At 46.9% G+C, this 24,274-nt stretch overlaps 1 protein-coding gene across 11 annotated transcripts in view; it reads right to left on the bottom strand.

Moving 5' to 3' along the window:
- The window catches only part of CAMK1D (calcium/calmodulin dependent protein kinase ID), a 500,855-nt gene that overhangs the window by 45,695 nt on the left and 430,886 nt on the right, over positions 1-24,274 (bottom strand). For all 11 annotated transcript variants that reach the window (XM_042991049.1, XM_042991048.1, XM_042991053.1 and 8 more), the window contains 2 exons: positions 17,652-17,790; positions 10,359-10,485 (listed from right to left, as the gene is read on the bottom strand). In XM_042991049.1, coding sequence (XP_042846983.1) covers positions 10,359-10,485; positions 17,652-17,790 — 266 coding nt within the window. The remainder of the gene's footprint in view (positions 1-10,358; positions 10,486-17,651; positions 17,791-24,274) is intronic.

Genomic DNA, 24,274 nt, shown 5'->3' with positions numbered 1-24,274 from the left:
CAGTCATTTAATCTTGTTTTAAGCCTCCATTTTGTTCATCTGTAAAATGGGAACATTAACAGAGCCCAACCTTCAGGACTGTAATGAGGCTTAATGGAAACAGTAAACATATAATAAGGTATAGTCAGAGCTAGTAGTAGTTATTATGTAAGGATGAAGGGTTGAGAGAACCATAGGATAAAAACAGAATGGAGGTTTTATTATTTGTTAGAGTGAAGGATGGACAGTTCCTTGACATCACTTGGTACTTTCCCTTCATTCTTGCTTCACATAATGGAAATGATTCGTAAATGGAGATTTCCACCCTTTTGATCAGAGCCTTCGGAAATCAGAATTGAACTGGGCCCACAAGTGATGGGAGGGCATGTCTGAATACTTGAATCTTGGAGCTGGAAAGAGACTTACAACCCCCATACCAACCTCCTGCACACTTGGGTCCCTCTGTTCACCAAGTTGTCGATCCTTTTATTTGCTTATTCACTGACACACTCATACATCCCCTCTAGGTCCAGACACCATTCTAGACACCACAACCCAGGAACTGCCTGTTGATCATTACTGACGGTGCCTGGGCATGGGAATAGTCCACCATAATATCAAAGATTCCCATGATGGCTGAGAAACACTGGCTGGCCATGGTACCTTCATGGTTCTGCATTTATTGAGAGAAGAGAGTGGCTGTACTCCTTCTACATTCTCTCTCCCTGGCCCTCTGCCTTCCCCCACAGCATCCCACCCTCTCCTACCTCCAGGCCAGGTGTATCAAGATTACCTTCCCCATCACCCTAAGCTCTTTCCAATCTTTTAACCAGCAGCAAGGGGGCACTTCCTAGATCCAACCAATTCTTCTTTCCATTGGCCCCAATTATAATTCTTTTTTAAAGGGGAGTTAGAAAAATGTGTTCCTGAAGACTACTTATAAAAATGGGCATATCCTAATTTTTTCCCTAATTCTTTGCAGTGTATGAAACTCCTGCCTTCCCCCTACCTGCAGAGACAGAGCCAATGGGACACTAAGATTAGCAGCACTCTACCTTTCCTCGAATGTGCTTCTGTCTTTGGAAATGTGTTGGAAATGTCCAACCTGCCTGTGACATCAGCAAGAAGAGGCTGGCAGACAGGCTGCTTGCCATCCTGTGACCTAGTCCAAGGCTCCTTTGTGCCTCTTGCTGGCTGACCTCACCTCTCTGTGGAGGTCAAGGAGAAAGGCCCTCGACTTGAACTTTGTGTGTGTCACGACGAAAAGGCCCTAAGAGATGGGAGTCAGTCATGGTCAGAAGTAGTGGAGACTTCTCTTACTATCACGACTTTCCCCCAAGTGGCTCATGGAAGGAGATGGTAGGGCCTGGATTCAAGTTCGGCTGTGCTAGCCAGGTTAGGCAATGTGATAGGGTCTTTACAGGGAGGAGCTTAACAGAGAAGTAGTGAGAGGAGTGATCTTCTAGCAGAGGGCTTTTAAAATCATTAGATTGCACACACAGAGTGGTGCCACATCTCTGCCATCTAAGATCCAGCAGTGAGTTGGAGGACAGAATTACAGGCTGAGCCCTGAGCCAATGTATCTCGGAGAATTTGTTATCTTTCTTTTTTCTTTTAAAGTTTATTTAGTTATTTTGAGAGAGAGAGAGAGAGAGAGAGAGAGAGAGAGAGGAGGGGCAGAGAGAGGGAGAGAGAGAATCCCAAGCAAGCTCCACGCTGCCAGTGTAGAGCCCAACTTGGGGCTTGAACTCACCAACCATGAGCTCATGATCCAAGCCGAAATCAAGAGTCAAACGCTCAACCAACTGAGCCACTCAGGCGCTCCAGATGTGTTATCTTTCTATGCCTCAGTCTCTTGTCCTGAAGGTCACCTGCTATTTTGTCCTGAAGTTACGCCTTTGTGGAAAAGAATCTGAGCTCAAGTGAAGAGCTGCATGGGACTCTGCATTTTAGAGAGTGGGGAGGTGGGTGGGGTGGGGAGAAGGAATCCGTGCAGCACCAATTCATGTGGTGGATTAGTACAGAAGGCCTTAAATTGAGCTGTAATCCAGTTGCAACGAGTTGGAGAAGTTGCATGTTGGACAAGTGGTGAGAAGGCTTTCTTTTAATTTTTTTCTTAATGTTTATTTATCTTGGGGAGAGAGACAGAGGATGAGCAGGGGAGGGGTAGAGAGAGAGGGAGACGGAATCCGAAGCAGGCTCCAGGCTCTGAACTGTCAGCACAGAGCCCGACGCGGGGCTCAAACTCACGAACCGCAAGATCATGACCTGAGCCGAAGTCGGACGCTCAACCGACTGAGTCACCCACGCACCCCGAGAAGGCTTTCTTTGAAACACTGGGAGAGAAAGACGACATTTCTGCCCAGCGGCTGCCTGTTCGGAGATGACAAATAAAATTCTGCACATCAAGGAAAAGAAAATTCGGGCATCCATTTCTGGGTGGAGTTTGGCCTCAGGAAGAACTGACTACAACAGGCAGTATGAGCAACATGCTTAGTCACAACTCTTTCTGTAAGCAGACTCAGAAAACACCAGTTAATGAGGGGCTTTACTACAAGCCTCTCCATAAACCGTGTGGCTTCACCAAGGTTTGGAGAACTGTAGCCTGGATTGCCGGCAATTAAAAACTCAGCTGAAACACAGACTCGTTCTTTGCCTGTGGTTTGCCTTCAACCCAAAGTCACGGAAGTTAAGAGGAGTAGGGCTCTCTTTGGCTAGCTCTGTCCTCGGCCGGACAAGTTCCCTTGGAAAGCTTTCTCATCCTTCCCTCAGAGTTGTAATTTACTAAAAATGCATCGCAAAACAGTGGCTTGCTCTGATTTTCCTAGTAGCCTCTTGAATTTTACCACAGGCATGAAAAGTCCCCACGAAAGTGCCGTCCTGGTTATAATTACCGTTCCGATCTGAGCTGGAGTACTATTCAAATGCTACCAAAGCCAGAATGTGGCCAGTGGGTGGAGGGGTGAGGCTAAGGAATGGGAAGGGAGTGGAAAATGGGAGGGCAGCTGGTGTTCTAAAATGTGGGAGAGACTTGGAATTCAGTGGGAGGGAGGAAAGGAACTGTTCGGAGTTAAGGCAATTCAGGGCAACGTGGCAAGAAATAACCCTGTGATGTCGCCCTCAAAGGTTGTCCTGAGATCTAGCCTCTGCCGACACGGGTTTGTGACCACAGTGGGATGGCTACTTCGCTCCTCCTGAAGGCTGACAAGCTTCACTTCAAGATTAAGAGGACCTTTACAGGCATTCCGGTGTTTTGGGTTTTAGTCATTAAAAGAAAAAAAAAAAAAGAGTAAGTTCCAAAATGCTGCAAGGTTTCTTTCCCTCCTCGACACCACAGTGAAGTTTAGAAACCATGATACTCCATCACAGTATCCAGTATTTAGAGAGGAGCCGTTCAGAAATTGCAGAAGGGTGGAGACCCCTGGGTGGCTCAATCCGTTGAGCATCTGACTCTTGGTCTGAGTCCTTTTTTGGGCAAGCCCCCTCTCCAAGCCAAACGAGTCTGCATATTTCTTCCACACTCGATAAGAAGCAGCTGGGGACTCTGAGCCTTTGTTCTCCTGCTTGCCCACATCCATTACTCTCCTTGTCTTGGCCTGGAATTCTACTCTTCCTTCAAATCACGCCTCCTCCAAGAGTTTTTCCCTGGTCGTTCCAGGCCTTGCTGATTCCTCTCTCACCTGTATTTGTAATGTTGCTTCTGAAATATGTCGGTTACTTCATACTGCACACATGCTACCAAATATGGGTCTGTATCACCACTGGTCATACACCATTGGAGGGGCCCTCGGTGTTGGAGCGGCTCTAAGAGATGCCTGCAGTGGGACCCCCATACACAGGGATGGAGCGAGGCCCACATTCTCCTGCCATCAGTGATGTGATGTTCTGCAAGGGCCCTTGTTCTTTTAAAGGACATGTAACATCAGGGCAGCTGTTCAGGGTAAAGGATGAATTCAAGGGTGATCAGATCCCTTTGCCTTTTCAGGCACCGTGTGTGTGCTGGGATATGTGGGATAAACAGCCCTTTTTTCACTATTTATTCATAGCTAGAGAGCTCATTTAAATTGAAGTAATCTTGGGGCGCCTGGGTGGCTCAGTCAGTTAAGCATCCGACGTAGGTCATGATCTCACAGTTAGTGGAATCAAGCCACATTGGACTCTGTGCTGACAGCCCAAGGCCTGCTTGGGATTCTCTGTCTCCCTTTCTCTGACCCTCCCCACTTGCATATACTCTCTCTCTCAAAATAAATAAATAAATAAATAAATAAATAAACAAACAAACAAACAAACAAACAAACTTAAAAAAAAAAAGTCATTTTGACATTGCCAAAGTTCACTATTTAGCTGAACAGTCATTTAGGCAACAGCCATAAGAACCACAAAAACAAAACAACAGTGCCCGTAAATTGAAATCAATACTTCTACCGAGAAGGAGTCTGAAGTTTGAACCATGGCTAAAAGCAGACAGCAACACTCTGCACCTGGCTCGGGCTCCTGGACAGCAAGGCCCCCAGAATCAGAGGAGTGCTGACTGGGACTGGGCTCTGCCCTGTTTAGATCGAGACTGGCCAGTAGGGATGAGGCGGCGGTTTCTTTGTCCAAGATCCCAACAGTGTCCTGATCTTGCAGAGATAAGCCAGTGTTGGGCGGGGGGGGGGCGGGTGGGGGTGGTGGTGTCCAGCCCCAGGGTTGACAGCACGCTGGGGTCCTCTTACAAAAAGCCACTTCACAGCATTACTCTGGCTGTCAGGCTCCCACCGGCTTAATTAATTAATGGTTCAATTAATCCATAATTCAAGGCCCCCAAAGCCAACGATCAACACCCAGTCACCATATTACTTGACTTAATAGCAACTGACACAAGGTACTTTCTCCAACTCAAAGTGCTTCCCAGGATACCACACCACTCTGGTTCCCTTCCTGTTTCACATGCTGCCTCTTCAGAGTCCCCGGGGCTCCAGGACTCAGCCCTGGGACCCTTCTTCTCCTCCTCCATCTTTCCCTGCCTCCCCCTTAGCCACTTCATCCAGGTTCACAGCTTCAAAATACATCAGCCTCTTGGGGCGCCTGGGTGGCTCAATCAGTTGAGTGTCCGACTCCTGATTTTAGCTCAGATCATGATCTCATGGTTTGTGAGGTTGAGCCCCGTGTCAGGCTCTGTGCTGACAATGTGTAGCCTGCTTGGATTCTCTCTCTCCCTCTCTCTCTGCCCTTCCCCTGCTCTCTCTTTCTCTCTCTCTCTCTCTCTCTCCCTAAAAATAAATAAATAAACATTAAAAAAAAATACATCAGCCTCCAAATACGGTCCATCCTCATTATTCACGGATTCTGCACTTTTAATTCGCCTACTCACTAAAATTTATTTGTAGCCCCCAAATCAATACTTGCCGTGCTTTTGTGGTCACGTGTGGACATGAGCAGAGAGGCTCAAACTGAGTTTCCAAAGCTCACATTCCCTGCTTAGAGGTCAGACAAGGTGACACTCTGCCCTCCTGTTTCGCCTCTCACACTACAAACAAGTATCATTTTCATGGTCTAGCTGCTGTCATGTTTTTTACATTTTTGCGCATTTTGTAGATTCATGGTTTAAAACAGCCCCCAAGTGCAGCGATGAAGTGCCGTCTAGTGTTCCTGGCACAAGAAAGTGGAAATGTGCCTACAGAGAAAATATGTGGCTAGACCAGCTTCACTTAGGTGTAAGTTATGGTGCTGTTAGCCATGAGTTCATCGTTCACGAATCAAGAATATATATTAGGGGCGCCTGGGTGGCTCAGTCACTTAAGCATCTGACTCCAGCTCAGGTCATGATTTCGCAGTTCGTGAGTTTAAGCCCTGCATCGGGCTCTGTACTGATGGCTCGGAGCCTGGAGCCTGCTTCGGATGCTATGTCTCCCTCTCTCTCTGCCCCTCCCCTGCTCATGCTCGGTCTCTCTCTCAGAAACAAAAATAAACATTAAAAAAATAATATATATTAAATAAGATGTCGTTAAATAGAAATACGTATAAAACAAGGTCATGTATCCATCAGTAGATGACAATGCTGTGACCAGAGACTCACAAGGACCCTAAACCTCTATTTCCCGGGTAACAGTAGGTCAGTATTTACTAGTTCAGTGCTGGTGGTGACGTTACAGAGCGTAACTACTACGTGTGATGAGAATCAACTATATCTTGTTGCAGAGAGGACCTCTTGAGAGAACTCCAGACTTACAGTCCAACCGCCTTCTGGACCTTGCAAACTTTAACAAATCAAAATCCGAACCCCTGGTGATACTTCTGTAGCCTGCTCTTTCCACAGACTTTGACATCTAAAGTAAAGGTAACAGCCTCCTTTCAGAGGCTCAGGCCAAAAAATACCTTAGAACTATCATTGGCTTCTCTCTCTCAAGCCCTACTTTTAATTTTTCAGAAAATCTTCATGAAATTACCTTCAAATTTTTTTCTGGAATCTGATACTTTCTTACCACTTCCACTCTGCCAACCTAGCCCAGCTCCCACCATTTCTCACTTGAATAATTCCAGAGCCTTCTAACTGGTCTCCCTTCTTCCACCCTGGCCCTGCACCCTGGCATCTCTCCTAATCCCCACCTGTCTCCTAGAGGGATCCTGGTACAGGTCAGATCATGCCATGCCTTGTCTCAGAACCCTCCAATGGCTCCCCACCACCCTGAGTAAAAGTCAGGGTCTTGACAATGACTTCTAAGTCCTGGTCTGCACATGCTCTGCCTATTAGTTCTCTGACTTCATCTTCTACTGCTCTTGTCTTTGTTCACCCCACTCCTGTTGTTCTCCCACATACCCCTGCCTCAGGCCCTTTGCACCATTCTTGGAACGCTTTTCCTCCAAATAACAACATGGCCAGCTCCTTCACTTCTATCAAACCTTGACCCCACTGTCACCCTCTGTGAGGGCTGCCTTGATTACTACATTTAAAATTGCCACCCCCTACACACACACACACACACACACACACACACACACACACAACTATTCTCTTTCCTGCTTTATTTTTCTTCATAGCACTTGTCAACCTAAGATATTAACAGACTTAGCTGTTTGCATACAGTCTGTCTCCTTCTCGCTCAAATATAAGTACCTTGATTGAGGGCAGGGACTTTTATCTGTTTTTCTTTTCTTGTTTTTTTTAATGTTTTATTTATTTTTGAGGGAAAAAGAGCATGAGCAGGGGAGTGGCAGAGAGAGGGAGACAGAGGATCCGAAGTGGGCTCTGTGCCCAATGTGGGGCTCGAACTCATGGACCACGAGATCACGACCTGACCTGAAGTCAGATGCTCAACTGACCAGGCCACCCAGGTGCCCCCTGTTTTTCTTTTCCTTTCTACTGATGCATCCCCAGTCTCTAAGAACAGCAGGTAGGCACTAAATACATAATCCTGGAATGATGAATAACGTAGCACTTACCAGACATTATTCAATTTACTGGTTTTCCCTCTTTTTCTCACAACATTGTGAGCATTTTAAAGTCTGAAACTCTGGCCCTACACATTCATATTCTTAACACCAAACCACTGAGCACAGCACATAAACTTAATAAATGCATGCTGAATGAATGGGAAAAGAGGAGACAGAGAGAAATGCTAATTTCTGCGAACCTTGGGTTTTTACCAGTTTAACAAGCATTTGTGCAAAGATGAGTAAGATAGTCCCTGCCCGAGAAAAAACGTGTGGTGCAGTGGGAAAGGGACACCGGTGCATATGGACCCCGATGCAATGATGTAAAAAGGGTCAGGAAAAGAACTAGGAGGACAAAAGAAAGAATGGGTGTTGGAAAAGCAACCAAAAGGGGGCAACGTGTAAGTTGGGCTTTGATGGCTGAATATCAGGAGTTGGCCATGCAGACTGAGGGGGCAGGGGAGGAAACAGCCCGATCTCTGTTGCTCACTGCCTGAGGTACGTCTACAGGTTATAAGCTCCCCCAGTGTCGCCCCTTCCTTGCTCTAAGAGGCCTTCCTAGGCAGCTCAGTGCTCAACACACATGAATGAGCAGAACCACTACATTCGCGCCCCTCCCCACTCAGAGAAAACTCCGTATCTGACAACAGCGTTACCTGATGGCCCCACTGGCCACCATTTAGGGTAGAAAGAGCAAGGGCCACATATAAACATGCTTCCCAGTTCCCAGACTCGTCAGTGTCTGACATCTAAGCAGAACCAGACCACTCGAATGACAGCCACTTAGAAACCCAGAGAAAGTGCCATTCCTGGGTTCTGCCAAGACGCAAAGAAGCAAAAATCCATTTAGAAAGTGCTGGAGCTTTCCAACATCAGAGCCAAATATGAGAACAGTGCGATGCGTATGTAAATACGGACACTTCTGCGGGAACATTTGAACTGCAGCCCGAGAGTCAGCCTCCTGCCGGGGGGGAAGCGGGGCGGCCACAGAGCCCTCAGCTTCTCGGCCGCGGTGGCCAGGGCAGCGGACCGCACAGAAGGTGGCAAAGCCATCCCTGCAAGGAGCGTGGACAGCGCGCCCTCACAGGCCTTTTCATTTTCTGGGGTCTGGGAATTGCCACTGTTGGAACGGGCCTTCTCCCTCCCCATCTTTGAGGACAAACGAGAAGAAGCGCATCTTCACTTTTATCTGCCGCCCGCCTGGCGGCCGGGACTGACCCAGAGAGAGACCACATACCTGCCGCACACGCTCCTGCTCCCGTCACACCCCCACGCCCCTGGGGCACACACGTGCGCTCTCGCGTGCATCTCCCACCACGGCCGTGATTCCCAGTCCCCCCGATGGGGTCCACTCCGCTGGCCCAGACCTGAGAGCACTCAGGGTACCGCTAATCTCATCAAGTCCTGTGCCACACCGGCTCCTCTGCCATCAGAAGAACCTCCCCGGCTCTGCCCAGCGCACACACCCGCCAGGGACACGATCCCCGCCTCTGCCGGTCACACCATGGCCACCTCCTCCCCCGCCCCCCGCCCCCGAGTCCGTGGCTTCCCTTCCTGTTATTCTCCGTGCCCCTCAGCCTGCTCTTCTCCCCTCTCCTTCGAGCACCTTTGCAAATGAACCGGCTGCGTCATAACACCCGTGTTATGCCAGCACCTGAAGGGCCAGGAAGGGCCCCAAAGGGTGTTTGGAGTTTCCCACAATGCTCTGGGGCCCAGGCTCATCAGGTGGGAGGACTGCTTTCCTCAGCCTGCCTGGGGGATCACGCGGCTGCACCTAATACCAAACAGGAATGATGCCAGTCACAGAACATTCCCTCTCCTCTTTCAGGGCGAGCTTCCTGTTCTCATTAGGAAAAGCCATCATGGTTTGTACAATGAGAATTCAGCCTCGGTCTCTATTTTCCAGAAGTCTTTTCCAACCCCATTTTTTTCCTGCTCTCAGACATTCCCGGTTTATACCCTTTTCCCAGGATTTTCCCACTTGAGAGCTTTAGCACAAATGGATGCTTCTGCCTGGAACACTCTGTCCCCTAACATTCCCAAGGCTGTCTACTTCTCCACATTCAAGCCAATACCCAGGTCTCATTCCTGTGCCCTTAACCGTCCTAGTCCCCCTCCCCGCCATCACCTTGCTGCTCTGTGGCATGTCCTCATTTGAGTTTCTCCATAGCACTTACCGTGGCCTGAAACAACCCTGTACTTTGTCTGTTGTCTGTGACTCCCGACTAAAACATAAGCTTCATGAGGGCAGGCCTGCTGTCTGACTCATGTACAGCCTTCACCCCAGCGCCCACAACAGCAGCTGGTCCATAGTATGCGCTTCAGTATACATTTGCTGAATGAATGAATACATTCATGTAAGTCAACGTCTCGAAAACACAAACGGCACCGATGGCCTTTCTCCAGGTCCCCAGAAGACACAAGATGGTTCTCAGTATGCGAGTGTTCGGTTCTTGTAGCCCTTTCTGCGCTCTGTATGTTTGGTACGAGGGCCCTGGGGTTCTGATTTTAGGAAAGACTTTAATTCTTGGCTTCTCCAGTACAGATCAGGACTGGCTACTTCAAGAGAGTGACTTCGACAAGGCATGAACCAGATTCCTCCTATCGATATTCTCTTTCTGGCCACTTCTATCTCAACATGTTTGTGTCTGCACTTCATGGTTATCTCAGTGTCTCACTGTAAATCATTGGAAAACACAGATATGGAGGCACTATTTCTGGCATCAGAACGTGGGAATTCATCCAATCAACTCCTGGCTTCCACCCAGGCCCACACCCCAATGAGACAGGATTTCTGCCCGACTATTAAAAGGTTTCAGGGGAAATCGCCTCTCTTCTGACTCGTTCCAATGTCTCTTGGCCTTTTTATTCTCCACTTAAGGGGAATGAAGGCAGCTGCGATCATGTGCCAGGGCTGAAGTGCTTAAGACCAAAGAAGCTGATATGGACACCCACACTGTGCTTACCAACATAGCCCGGGGTGCCACAGGCTGTGGACATCACATCTCCTTTGCCCTCCATTTTTGACAGTCCAAAGTCACTGATCATTATTTTCGATTCCTCGTCTTGACTGTAGTACAAGAGGTTTTCAGGCTGGAAAGAAAAAAAGAAAAAAAACACTGACAAAGTGTGTTTAAATATGGGTTAATTGTGGGAGACTCACGAAGCCACAAAGCCTAACCACAATTTAAGGATACGCTTGACTCGGGACACAGCGAATGCAGTAAGAAAAGCCGTGTTTAATAGGAGTGATGAAGGGGACACTGCACAGTTTGGGGCACTTAGAGGTTTGCAAGAAAAGTGAGTCCCTTTGTCTACTTTCAAAAAGTGAACCATACATTGGGGCTGCCTAGAGAGCCCCTAAGACTTGTCAATTTATTTCCTGGGTCAGGGGAAAGGGAGTTCCCAGAAATGAAGTCACTTCTGTAGGTGCTCTTCCATTTCCTTGTTCTTTCTTTCTTTTTTTACTGTTTATTTCTGAGAGAGACAGAGACAGAGACAGAGCGCCAGTGGGGGAGGGACAGAGAGAGAGAGAGAGGGAGACACAGAACCCGAAGCAGGCTCCAGGCTCCAAGCTGTCAGCACAGAGTCCGACGCGGGGCTTGAACTCACGAACCCTGAGATCGTGACCCGAGCAGAAGTTGGACGCTTCACCGACTGAGCCACCCAGGTGTCCCCCACCCCTGCCCCGTTCCTTTTTCCTGACCCCTTTGGCAACCTTTCTCGAACCCAGGGTCTCTCTCCCTGCCCTCCGTAACGGCCCATGTCCTGAGGCTCTGGCAGATGCGTTGCGTTTTCCCCTTTACTGAGCCAGCTGACCCCTGCTCGCTGGGCTCCCTGGGAAACAGAGGGATGTCATCATGGATGAATCGTGTCCAGAGATCCAGCACTTTGTAGCCACGTGTCCTTAAGTGCCCTGAGCTTCTGGTTGCCTTTTCGGGAAAACACGGGTCGAGGTGGTTCCTCGTTTGCTTCCCTGAATGGGGAAGCTGGAGCTGGATGGAATGGGGAATGCTGGAGCTCAGATGGTAGTAACTCAGGACACATGGCTGAGGCCTGACCACAGCTCCTGTCTCTGCTACAGTCCTGCACAGCAGGGGCACCTCCATGGCAGCTGCACAGGAGGGGTAAGGGGAGGCAGACGGGTGGAGCAGGGAGACAATGAAGCTTTATTTGCATAGTGTTTTATGAAAAGTCAAGGTATCATTCTTAGAAAAAAAAAGGGGGGGTGGAGCTTGTGGAGACCGAGGGAGATGTCCCAGCCTCAGGGCTGCACCTGTCCTGCCCAGGCAGAGCCTGACCACAGAAGGGCTGCCTCAATTAATGATGTTGTCCCTGAGAGACACAATGCTGAGGACGGACACCACTCCTTTCCCCCAACTCAGGAAATTCCAAAGATTTGCCCAGTGAAGAAGCAATCACTTCTCTGATTTACGTTCAACCTTAAAAGAAACACAACAGGGGGCAGCTGGGGGGTGGCTCAGTTGGTTAAGCATCTAACTCTTGATTTCGGCTCAGGTCATGATCTCGGGGTCAGAGGAATGGAGTCCTGCGTGGGGCTCTGTGCTGACAGTGGGGAGTCTGCTTGGGATTCTCTCTATCTCTGTCTCTCTCTGCCCCTTCCCCACTCACTCACTCTCTCTCTCTCTCTGTCCCCCAAAATAAATAAATAAATACACACATACACACACATACCACACCAGGAGGAATCTGAACTGGGCCAGCCACTTCCCCACAGTTTCCTGTCTGGCTCTCCTCCCATCCCCAAGAGTGATTGAAGCAAGAGTCTCTTGTCAGTGGTTTGCGGTGGATCTTTGGTTTCTGAGTTATTGAATTTTACCAACTCTTCTTTCATTCTCTCATCTGGTGGCGAGGGCTATTTAGATTTGAGATGGGCCTGGAACTTCTGGGTTTTAGAATTCACGGGGCAATTCTGAGCTGTAGCCATTTCTGTGAGGACATTCTGAGAAGTGTTCAAGACCCACCCCCCTGCCCCGCCTTGACCAAACTATAGTCGGGCTCCCCTGAGCCCTCTTCTAGGCCTCGGTTTTGGCCTTCTGTGTCCCTCCTGTCTTGCTGGGGCTGCAAAGTCCAGTCTTAGCAAGAAACCTGCTAAGTCAGAATAGACAGAACCCCTCACTCTTGATATCTGGCCAAGCTCTTTACCTTCCACCTTGGATGTTGTTAAAGAAAATGTATTCACACACTTGGTAAAGACAGTAAGGAAGACTTTATTCGGGACCACTGCAATGGGATTCTGCAGTAGGAGAGGAAGAGTGGACTCAAGACCTAACACAACAAGGAAAAGTGGAGATTTATAGCCCAGGATCAGGGTGAGGGTCAGTGAACAGAAAATTACTAAGAGGTGGGGCGCCTGGGTGGCTCAGTGGGTTAAGTGCCAACTTCAGCTCAGGTCATGATCTCACGGTTTGGGAGTTCAAGCCCTGTGCTGACAGCTCAGAGTCTGGAGCCTGCTTCAGATCCTGTGTCTTCCCTCTCTCTCTCTGCCCCTCTCCCACTCATACTCGGTCTCTCTCAAAAATAAAATAAACATTTTACAAAAATTAAAAAAAAAAGGAAAATTACTAAGAGGGAACATCAAAGGTGGGGGGATTCTGGCTATGCCAATTTCAGAGGATCCTTGCTGAAGGCAGGCCAGGGTGGGCAGATATGAAAGGTGGAAGATAAAGAATTTGATCAGATATCAAGGGTGGGGGATGTTCACCAAAGTGGCTCAGTGGGATTTTTTTTTTTTTAATATTTGTTTATTTTTGAGAAAGCGCAAGCAGGGACAGGCAGAGAGCAGAGACAGAAGATGTGAAGTGGGCTCTGTGCTGACAGCAGTTAGCCCAATATGGGGCTTGAACTCACTAACTGAGAGATCATGACCTGAGCTGAAGTCAGATGCTCAACCCACTGAGCCAGCCAGGTGCCCTGGCTCAGTAGGATTCTTGCTCAGCCTGGACTACATGGGCAGAGCCAGTGCACTAAGGACAGAGCCCAAGGACGGAACCTGGCCAGAAGGAAGAGAACCTGGTCAATGGAGAGAGACTGCCAATGTCTAAGTTCTTGGCCAGGCTTTAGGAAGGATCCCTCCATCCTTGATAACCCCTCTTAGTAGGTTTCTATCCACAGTAGGTTTCTATTCTGCTCAATGGCTATAAGTCCTCACATGCCCTTGATGATTTTGGAGTTGAACCCAATTCTCTCCCCTATTGTGATACCCTTCTTGCAGTAGTCTTAAATAAAGTCTTGTCTTAACAAGTGTCAAAATAACTTTAACAGAACACAAAAGAAAAAAAAAATACTACCCTTCTCCTAAAATCATAACACAAAAAGGAATGACACATTCACAGTGACGTCGATCCTGTGGATGAAGCATGAGATTAGAAGAAAATCAAATGCACACTTGAAGGTGCTTTCAATGAGTTTGAAAAGAGAATAAAATGGCCCAATCAATAATCAAAATAAGAATAATGCTTAAAAAGCAGGCCAAAATAATCTAATCAAAAGGTGCCTGTGGTTCATGATTTGTCTGAATGTTGAGATCATCTTTTGATGAACAGTAAGGATCTGATCATGGGGGCAGAGAGGACTTTTCTTAAGTTTCTGATTTTTTTTCAAGTTTATTTATTTTGAGAGAGGAAGAGCACACACACATGTGTGCATGTGCATGTGAGTAGGAGGTGGGGTAGAGAGAAAGGGAGAGAGAGAACCCAAGCAGCCTCCACAATGTCAGCATGGGATTCCTCTCATGAACCATGAGATCATGACCCGAACCCAAATCAAGAATCGGATGCTTAGCTAACTGGGCCACCCAGACTCTCCTTAAGTTTCTGACTTTTAATCTTCCTGTCCCAATGATCTCATGCTCTTAAACAAGGTTGCATCTAGGCAAAAGACTGCATGGAATCAAATATCCCTCCTTTGGGTCAATTACCAAGGAGGGTTAAATCGGCTGGTCATTCACAACTTAGATAGATACTTATCTACAACCATCTCAAGACTCAGTCAAGGCAGCAGGGCTTTTCTTCAGGGGAGTCAGGCAACAGGAAAGTGGGAGAGAAGACAGGCTCAAGGGCAATCCAGGTGGAGGCCCCCAGCTGGCAGTAGGAGTGCTTGGTCAGGTGGGAGGCACAGAGGGGATCTCACAATTCTGCCTGAGGTCCCAAGAGGCCCAGGACTCACCTGAAAAAATATTATTCTTTATTTTGTGACATCGTTGCAAGACAACTGATGCACAATACTGGAATTGGAAGGTCAATACCAACCCGTTAACAGTTCGCATAATAAGAGGGGCACCTGGGCGGCTCAGTTGGTTAAGTATCTGACTCTTGGTTTTGGCTCAGGTCATGATCTCAAGGTTCATAAGTTCAAGCTCCACATCAGACTCCATGCTGACAGTGCAGAGCCTGCTTGGGATTCTCTCTCTCCCTTCCTCTCTCTCTGACCATCCCTTGCTGTGCTCTCTCTCTCTCAAAATAAATAAACTTTTTAAAAAGTTCACATAACAATCTTTAATTTAAAAAAAAAATTTAATGTTTATTCATTTTTGAGAGAGACAGAGAGACAGAGTGCAAGCGGGGAAGGAGCAGAGAGAGAGAGAGGAACACAGAATCTGAACCAGGCTCCAGGTTCTGAGCTGTCAGCACAGAGCCTGACATGGGTGGGGCTCAATCTCCAGAACTGTGAGATCATGACCTAAGCCGAAGTTGGACGCTTAACCAACTGAGCCACCCAGGTGCCCCAACAGGCTTTTAAAAGATCTGAATCGACACTTCCTATAAAGTTTATATTATACATAATCACCCTCCTAATCCAGTGATTCTCAACTGGGGGCAATTTGGCATCCCAGGGGAACATTTGGCAATGTCTTTGGTTGTCACAACTGCAGGAGTCTATGCGCATCTAGTGGGTAGCAGTCAGGGATGTGGCTACACATCCAACAATGCATAGAACAGCCCCCCGCGGCAAAGGACACACTGCAGGGGCTGAGAAGCCCTGTCCTAATCTGAGGGGTCAGTTAGTGGGCACTTCCTGTCTCAGTCTCTCATTATCTCTAGTAGCTTCCTGGGGCAAGACGACACAAGAGTACCTTGCTGGAGGGAGGTGGAGGTGTATTCGCAGGGGCATGGCGGTATCCCAGACTGCGACCTAATCTTTTATTAATCTGATCATGTTCTCTATTGCTCTGACCTGGATCATACAGTTTGTTTTCATTTTCTAAGATATTTGTGAAAATTTACTATCCCAACCCCAACTCCTGCCACATAGGTCAAACTCCCTTGTGCCTCTGAAAAGCAATGACGAACAGTCCTAACATGGCAATGTTCTCTCTGCGGGGACAAGCCTGGCGGTCTCACAGCTGCACCAGCTGGGAGCTACAAGCACTTCTCTGAAAGCGCCATGTGGGCGTAGACAGCTATGACTCCTGCACAGCCCATCTGCCTTTCGAAGGGGGAATAAACACAGTCACGCATAACATGGCCCCTCTAGGAATGTCATCTGAGTGGGAATTATTTCTATCAAGTACACACAGCCAGCGCATCGCATCACACCTCTGTGGGCATCGCACTAACTTGTTCAGAGACCTGCCTCCTGTGTTCTGGAAGCAGAGAATCGGCATTTGGTGAGGGCACAAGAGAGCAGAGCAGGCACAGAGGCGCCAAGTGGGCTTAATGAGCCCTTACTTAGCCCCGGAAAGGACCTCCGGGTCCTGAAGATTAGCTAATTTGTGCCCACAGCCATTTCAGCCATCAAGAAGCCTGCAAAGGGCAAAGTCTGTAAGGACCCCATCGACATTCACAAACACCCTTGTCCGGAAGTTCTCCACGAGTAATCCCAGAGCAACATCAGGATCACCTAGAAATCCCTTAGAAATGCACATTCCCAGGCCCACTGCAGACCTATAGAATCGGAACCTCTGGGGTGGGGCAAGCAATGGCCCTCCAGACAATTCTGATGCAGGCTAACATTTGGGAGCCACTATTCTGGTTGCTGGAAAATAATATAGAGAAGAGAAAACTTTACAGTGAGACCTTATGAAGAGAAAAGCTACACCATGTTATACCTTCACACCCAGTACTAGATAACAGGCAGATGCCGAAATTCTGTTTTAACAAATGTTTATGGTTTGTTCTTTAAATTGATTTAGATTTCACACAGTCACGCATAGCATGGCTCAGTACATTATAATCCCTGTGTTTTTGATATGAGCAGCGGGTATGTGGGCTGGGGTGGAGTTTCTATCTTGACAGGTGCAGGGAGCCCTGGGGCCTGGACCTGTGTCCGCTGTTGAATGAAGCCACATTACAGCCTTGGTGAACAATGTTGCCTTTTGCTGTTCCTCAAATCAATGTGTTCGATATCTACTCTTGATAGCATATGTTGGATATCTGCCCTTTGGTATCTATACTGAGCCGGGGAGGGATGTGATGCCAAGATGCCCAAGTAAGGCCCAGGTCCTTCAGTGCTACTGGGTGAAGGGTTAGTATGCCAACACCTCATCAAGGACAAGTAAGACTGGGGCGCCTGGGTGGCTCGGTGGGTTAAGCATCCAACTTTGGCTCAGGTCATGATCTCCCAGTTTGTGAGTTTGAGGCCCGCATCGGGCTCTCTGCTATCAGCATAGAGGCCACTTCAGATGCTCTTTCCCTCACCACTCTCTGCCCCTCCTCTGTTCTATCTCTGTCTAAAATAAATAAACGTTAAAAGAATCTTTTATACAAAAAAAAAAAAAAAAAAAGAACAGGTAAGCCTGTGACCTACAGGACGCTGGGGGATGGCTGTGATTGTAGGTTGTTTAACCCATCTTTCCCAATAACCTTCCATTTCCTTTCTCGTGTTATGCCCTCCACTTACTTGCTCCCTTTCTTTTACACAGTGTACTGTGCTGAAATGGGGCCAGAACTGGGAGAACACTGTGAAAAACTGTATTGGGAGAAGGGTCATCATGGCCTCTGTGTCTTGAACAAAATTACCTTTTAGGTGGGCTTGAAGCAATACACAACCTATCTCCCTGTAGCCCTTTGGCTGCATAGCAGTTATAAAATCTCCCAAATGGTGGCCAGCCCCTCATCATCTTTCAAGCTACCTCTGGCTCCCAATGGCCCTGACAACTAACAACACAAATGCCTCCCATTCATTCCACCCACATCTCCATCAAGACAACCTCAGCCATCTTCTGGAGCCAATCTCCTTGGACAGGTGTACTGTGGGTAGAAGAGCTGCTGGAAGATGTTGTTAGGCGAACGCCTTACCTTGAGGTCCCTGTGGACAATGCCCATTCTATGGAGATAGTAGACGGCATCCAAGACCTGGCGGATGAGGGTGCTGGCATCTTTCTCTGTGTAAAATCCTTTCTCCACTATCCGATCAAACAGCTCTCCACCGGATACGCTGTTGTTGTTTTTTAAAAAAAAAAAAAAAGAAAAAGAAAGAAATAAGAAGTTTGAGAGGACCTATTGAATTGTTCAGGGAAAGCCATCATTAAGAGATGTCAATATGACAGAAGAACCAAATTGGCTTCCAAAAATATTCATTTTCAGATTTAGGTTTTGCCCCATCTATGCCCCAGAAGCTATACCAGGGAAGTGTTTCTATTTCACGATGGTATAAGCATCCAGAATGAAATAAAGAGAATAAAAATAAACCAAGACCCATGGACTAGCCCGGCCTGAGAAGTCTTCTGGTCTTTGCATCCATCCTGCTATGACAATGTAAAGTCAGAATAACTTTCCAGAATATTGGCATCATCAGATGTAGGGGGATGATGGATAGGATGCCTCCTTTGCATAAGAGAATATCCTTAAAGGTCTGGAAGGATAGGGGGTATGGGGGGCAGTGTTGTGGGCAAAGCAGTAAACAGCCAACAGGATGTTTGGGCTCTTGACCAAGTTTCGCCCCTAATATGCTGAAGGCATGGGCATTCCTTGAATCTTTGGACCTCAGTCTTTTTATCCGTAAAATAAGGGGGTTAACTTGGTCAACCATATCCAACACTGGCTTTCAGAACCTGAAAGCTAATTGTCATTTACAAAAAAAAGAAAGAAGAATGACACCCCATTACATCATCTGCACTGTAAATTAAAAAATATTTAATTTTAATTTGCTTTGAGTTTCACATTGCACTTAACGTTTTCTTCGTGTTTATTATTTATTGCCTAGGTTGTCAAGTCAAAATGCCCTGGAGGGCAACCCTTATAGCCCCTTCAGCTCTGATAGTTAATGCTGTTCTGGGTTTAACAAAGTGACAGAATCATACAATTCTGAATAGGAACAGTTGAACACTTTAGCCTTCAAATTCTTAGAACATATACTTCTCTAAGAAAAACAGTGCTTCTTTCAGATAATTAAGCCATCTCAAATATTAGCTTCAAGAGATATATTAATACTATTCTCTTTTATAAAAAGAAACAGAATTTCCAAAAGCAAAATGAAGACTTATTTGAAATATTAAACTCATAAAACAGTTTCACAAACCACTCTTTCAGCTTTAAGAGATGTAGTATAAGCCATGCCCTAGCAGTAACACACCCACACATACACAAACACATGAAGCTAGGATTCATTTTCTGCAATTCATGACAATTAATGTGCAATATCTGATCCATCAAAACCTTCCTCTTAAAAAGCCAACAAAGAAAACCAATCGTGGCTATAAAAGGCCTAGGTGTTCGAGTCTCTCCCATTACCTAGAGTCATTCTAAGCGATGTTGTGCTTGGATAATGTCTCGTTTCCAAAGCAAACAGCAATCGAAATAAGAAAAGGAAAGATGCTCAGGAGAAATAAGAAGCAATTCAAAGAGTGAAAAGAAATGGAAACATCAGGGGAGAAACTACCTTTTGATGACCGGGTTGTCCAAATGGTCCATCCTTAAGGAAACCAAAATCCCAAGACATCCCCTCTTAGCAGCTATACATCAAGCTCTCCCCAGTCTTTGTGTTTCTAGACCCTTCATGCAATGAGTTTCAGTGGAAGAACTCTGGAGACCTTGAGGATGTACTCTGGAAGACGCCCAGCTGCCAGGGCAAGGGGGAACCTGTGCATATTCACCTGGAGGCATTCACTTCAGGTGATGATCTGTTCGAGCATTCATTTAAGATTTACTGGGTGCCCACTATGTGCCACCTACCATGAACCACAGGTGCCAATCAAGGCAGCAGCAGCTGTGAAGAAGGAAAGGTCTGTTTTGATCGTGCCCCTCCTCATTCTCCACCATTGGCCCACCTTCCAATAATGGCTCCCCTTCTGAGTGTTCCAGTGCTTTCTTATCACCGGTTCTGCTCACACCCTCTGCTCTGCAGGCTACCAGAAGACCTCAGGCAAGAATGCGCACCCCTTCCTCTACCCCTGCCTCCTGCCCTTGTTACCCTATGACCCACCTTTACCAGATTCCCTCCTTCAAAACTGATCTTTCCTGCTTCCCATTCTCTCAAAGTCCTCTTTTCTCCAATGTGGTAAGTAAGGTATTGACGGAGGCTATTGAATCAAATACTTGTACCCTGATAGGGCAGCCATGCAGTAAGAATGGAAGCATCAGAGTTGAAAGGTAAGGTCCAGCTATAGCATGTACTGTCACAACCTCAATGCTCCGCACATTTGCTATTTCACTTCTGAAAGTTCAAACGGCACCAGGGTTTCATTGTTCTGAACACTGCTCAGAAAGTATTTGGTTTCCTTAGAAACCAAGGCACAGGAGAGAAGTCTAAACACTTGCCAAAACATAACAATACTCATAAAAATGCCTTAAAACTTGCAAATCGCTTTATACTCTTCAAAAATCTCCTTAAGCATACACTTCGAATGGCTACTGTTACAGACTGAATGTTTATGCCCACCCCACCCCCCATATTCATATGTCAAAGCCCTACCCCCCAGTGTGATGGTATTTGAAGACAGGGGCCTTTGGCAGGTATTTAGTTTAAATTTTTTTTAATGTTTATTTATTTTTGAGACAGAGAGAGACAGAGAATGAGTATGGGAGGGGCAGACAGAGAGGGAGACACAGAATCCGAAGCAGGCTCCAGGCTCTGAGCTGTCAGCACAGAGCCTGATGTGGGGCTCAAACTCATGAACCACGAGATCATGACCTGAGCCAAAGTCGGACGCTTAACCGACTGAGCCACCCAGGCGCCCCAGCAGGTATTTAGTTTAGATGAGGTCACGAGAGTGGGGTCCCCATGAAGGGATCAGCGTCGTTATGAGAAGAGAAATCAGAAAGCCCAGTCCAGTTCTCTCCCCTCTTCTCCCTCTATCCCTCTCTCTCTCCTCTGTTCTCCCACCGCCACCACCCCCCCCCCGGCATGTGAGGACACAGCAAGCAGAAGGCCATCTGCAAGTCAGGAAGAGAGTCCTTAAAAGGAACCACATCAGTTGGCACCTTGAGCTTGGATATGTCAGACTCCAGAACTGTGAGAAATACATATCTGTCATTTACGCAGCCCTGTTTCCAGTATTTGGTTATGGCAGCCTGAGCTAAGACACCTGCTTATTTCGAAAGCCATTTGTGAACAACCAGAATCCCAGACTCGCTGATGGGGAAATAAGAGTGGCGAGGGGGGTGTCTCATTTTCAGGCCCCTGGATCATGAGGAGGTGGGTTGACGGGCTGCTGAGCTGACAGGCTGCTTTCTTGAATCAAAACCCTTTCCCAAGTGCAAGGGTTAAAGCTCCATGTTAGAAATGCAGTTCTCCAATGACAGCCTGCCAGGCATCAGAATGGAGTTAGAAGGGGAGCAGTCAGGTGACTGGGGAAAGGGAGAAGAACCATCATGACGGATCCACAAATAAAATTAATTAATGGTGGCTCTGGGAGAGAGGTTCACTGGGGGATGTCCACGTAGAAAGAGACTGGCTATTCAAGATTAAGGGAGAGGACAGAGATCATTAAAAAATCTCTACTCTTCTCAATTTAAACTTTGACATTAATTAATTTTTAGTATTTTAAGGTTTATTTATTTTGAGAGAGAGAGAGAGAGAGAGGCAGAGAGGAGACACAGAGAGACAGAGAACCCCAAGCAGGTTCCATGCTGTCAGCACGGAGCCTGACGTGGGTCTTGATTTCTTGATTTCATGAACCGTGAGATCACAACCTGAGCTGAAATCAAGAGTCTTACACTGAACCGACTGAGCCACCCAGGCACCCCATAAATTTTGACATTAATTTACAGCAACCTGCCTTTGCGTTGAACTTGGGTTTGCTCAGTCTCTGATCTTCCTCGCTTATCACATTGTATGGCTATCACTGCATGTGAATTTTAAATACGCAAATACGAAATATTTTGATGTCACAGCCTCAACAAAATTCAGGTTATTTGCAAAATTTTAAGTAACGCGAATCTCCTCACATTAAAAAATCGTTGTCAAGAAACATAATTCCAAAGTCGCTGGATCAAGTACACTGCAAGTTCTGATTCCACTGTGGCGCACACACCCATACAGCGACGGGACCTGGTCAGCATATCATGCTCTATTGTTAGTACCGGGTAGACTGTGCTGTTCTTTCCATGCACTTGAACTTCTCCATGTAGTTTCCACAGATGTTATCCCATTGTTTTAAAATTCACTGCTAATTATAATTTAAAATGTTTTCTTATCTTATAACAATATCTACACGTTTGTTAAAAGACAGCACTTGTGCTGATGCTGACACATGGGCTCCAAAAACCTATTCCTCTAGAAGTTAGGTATAATAAAATATGAAGAAGGCTGAAGGAAACCAGAATATGTCACCCCAAAACATGCCTCCTTGCCATAAAATATATTCTGAGCTGAGAGCAATTAAGCAGGAGATGTAGGAAAAAGTTCCCCCTTTTTGGTCTAAAGGCAAGAAATAAGTTCTCCTTTTACTGGAGACATACTCTATCAGCCCACAGACTGCACCAGAGGAATATGGCAACAATCCTCATTCAACTTCTCCCAAGTCTCTCTACCATTTACTGCCTCTGGCCCAAACTCCTTTGTTCCTGTCAAATCTTCACAAATACTGTTTGTGTAAAAGGTTACAAAGGCTTCAGGCTCTGATCACTCCCCCGGGTGAAGGATGTCAAGTACCTGCAAAAGTTCATTAACGGGTGTTGGCTTTCCTCCTGCTCATCTGTCTTTGTCAGGTTCATCTACAGAGCTGGCCAGGGACCCTACCAGGGTCAAGGAAAACTTTTTCTCCCTCTCAAAAGCCAAACAGTATAGGGCTGTGCTGTTAATTTTAGCAAGGGGTCTGAGAAATCTTCGCAGTAATGCTAGGATCATTAAAAAGCAGTGTTATAGCTAATATGCCTTGAAATTCACAAAGACTGTCACATAACTAGGCAGTGACCGTGGAAAAGAGCCAGGGCCATGGTTACAAAGCAAGATGGCCTTTGTGTGCCCCAGAGCAAGGCTGGTTATAAATGTGTTTCTCCAGAATCATCTCCCCCATTCACATTTAGTCCCAAGGAGAAGACAGTCTTGAAATAAGCAGGCTGTAATTGAGTGAGGCTAGAAGTGAAGCATTTTTCGGCTGTGAGACCCCAAGGTCCAAATGGCAGATGTGTGTGTTTTTTCACCCAGCCTGGAGAAAGAAAGGCCTATCTTACAGGCCCTTTCCTCAATTAAGTCCCGGCTTGGCGGTGCCTGGGATTTCCCTCCTCCCACACAGGGCAGCCGTCCGGCTCCTGGGCCTGCGCTCTTAATCCTCACCGCTTCCCTTGGCTTTGGTACCCACACATCCTGCTCCTGGGGGCAGTCTCCCAGCCACTCTGGGGAGATTAAGGGTTTATTTCATGCAACCTCTTTTCTCTGTATTTCCTCTTTTGACAAATCCTACTCTAATAATAAAAACATCTTTTTTCATAGAATTCAGTTTCTCAATATCTTCCTGGCTCAGTCTGTTCAGAAAATTCCAAAACACAAACACATGCCTCTCCACCTTCATGGACCGGATCAGTGTAACTCCTTAGGTGCCATTATTCTTTGATTCTGGCCGTTTTGCCTTCTCAATGTCAGGGTGTTATGGACTGACTTGTATTCCACAGCTCAACTTCAGATGTGCAAGTCCTAATCCCCAGTATATCTCAGAGATGACTGTATTTGGAGATGGGGTCTTTAAAGAGATAATAAAAGTTAAATAAGGTCATATGGTTCCAATATGACTGGTGTCCTTATGAGAGAGAGAGAACACAGAATATGAGCACACAGTGACAAGACTATGGGGACACATGGTAAGAAGGTGGCTGTAAGCCAAGGAGAGAGGCCTCTGGAAAAACCGAATCTGCCAAGACCCTGATCTCAGACTCCCAGCCTCCAAAAGTGTGAGAAAATTAGTTTTTGCTGTTTAAGCCCCCTAGTCTGTGGTATTTTTGTTACAGCATCCCTAGCAAACTAAAGACTGGGGAATATAAAGGGTATCCCATAACCATGTGGGGGATCTCTGAATTAGATTCCCTTCAAATTGTTTTCAAGATTAATGGGCGGGGGGGGGGCAGTTTCTTCTACTGTATTTGCATTCTATGCTTTGTTTATTCACCAAATCATCAAAAATCTTGCATCAAACCAGATGATATGTTGCCCCTGTTTCCAAGGGGCACAGAGGGCAGTGTGGCCCGGGGTGGGATGGGGACTAAGGTACACAGACAAGTAAAGCACAGTGTAGACAGTTCCAACATTGTGGGGTAGGGGGCAATGAAGGTGCTTTGGAAAACCACAGAAAGACATGTAGAAGGGCCCAGGGGCAGGGCAGAAAGAGGAGAATCTGAGCTGTCTTAAAGAAGGGGTGATATTTAGTCCAGTGGAGAAAAGCCCAGGGGGCAGGAAGAGCCCAGTAACTTGAATTATCATGAAAGGAGTCTTTGGTGAACTAAGTATCTTCCAGGGAATACAGTCAGTGAAAGAAGTGTTGACTGAG

Source organism: Panthera tigris, chromosome B4 (genome assembly GCF_018350195.1).
Source record: "Panthera tigris isolate Pti1 chromosome B4, P.tigris_Pti1_mat1.1, whole genome shotgun sequence".
Classification (NCBI taxonomy): Eukaryota; Metazoa; Chordata; class Mammalia; order Carnivora; family Felidae; genus Panthera; species Panthera tigris.
The sequence above is the reverse complement of the archived record's forward strand: the minus strand, read 5'-3'. Positions and strand labels throughout refer to the sequence as shown.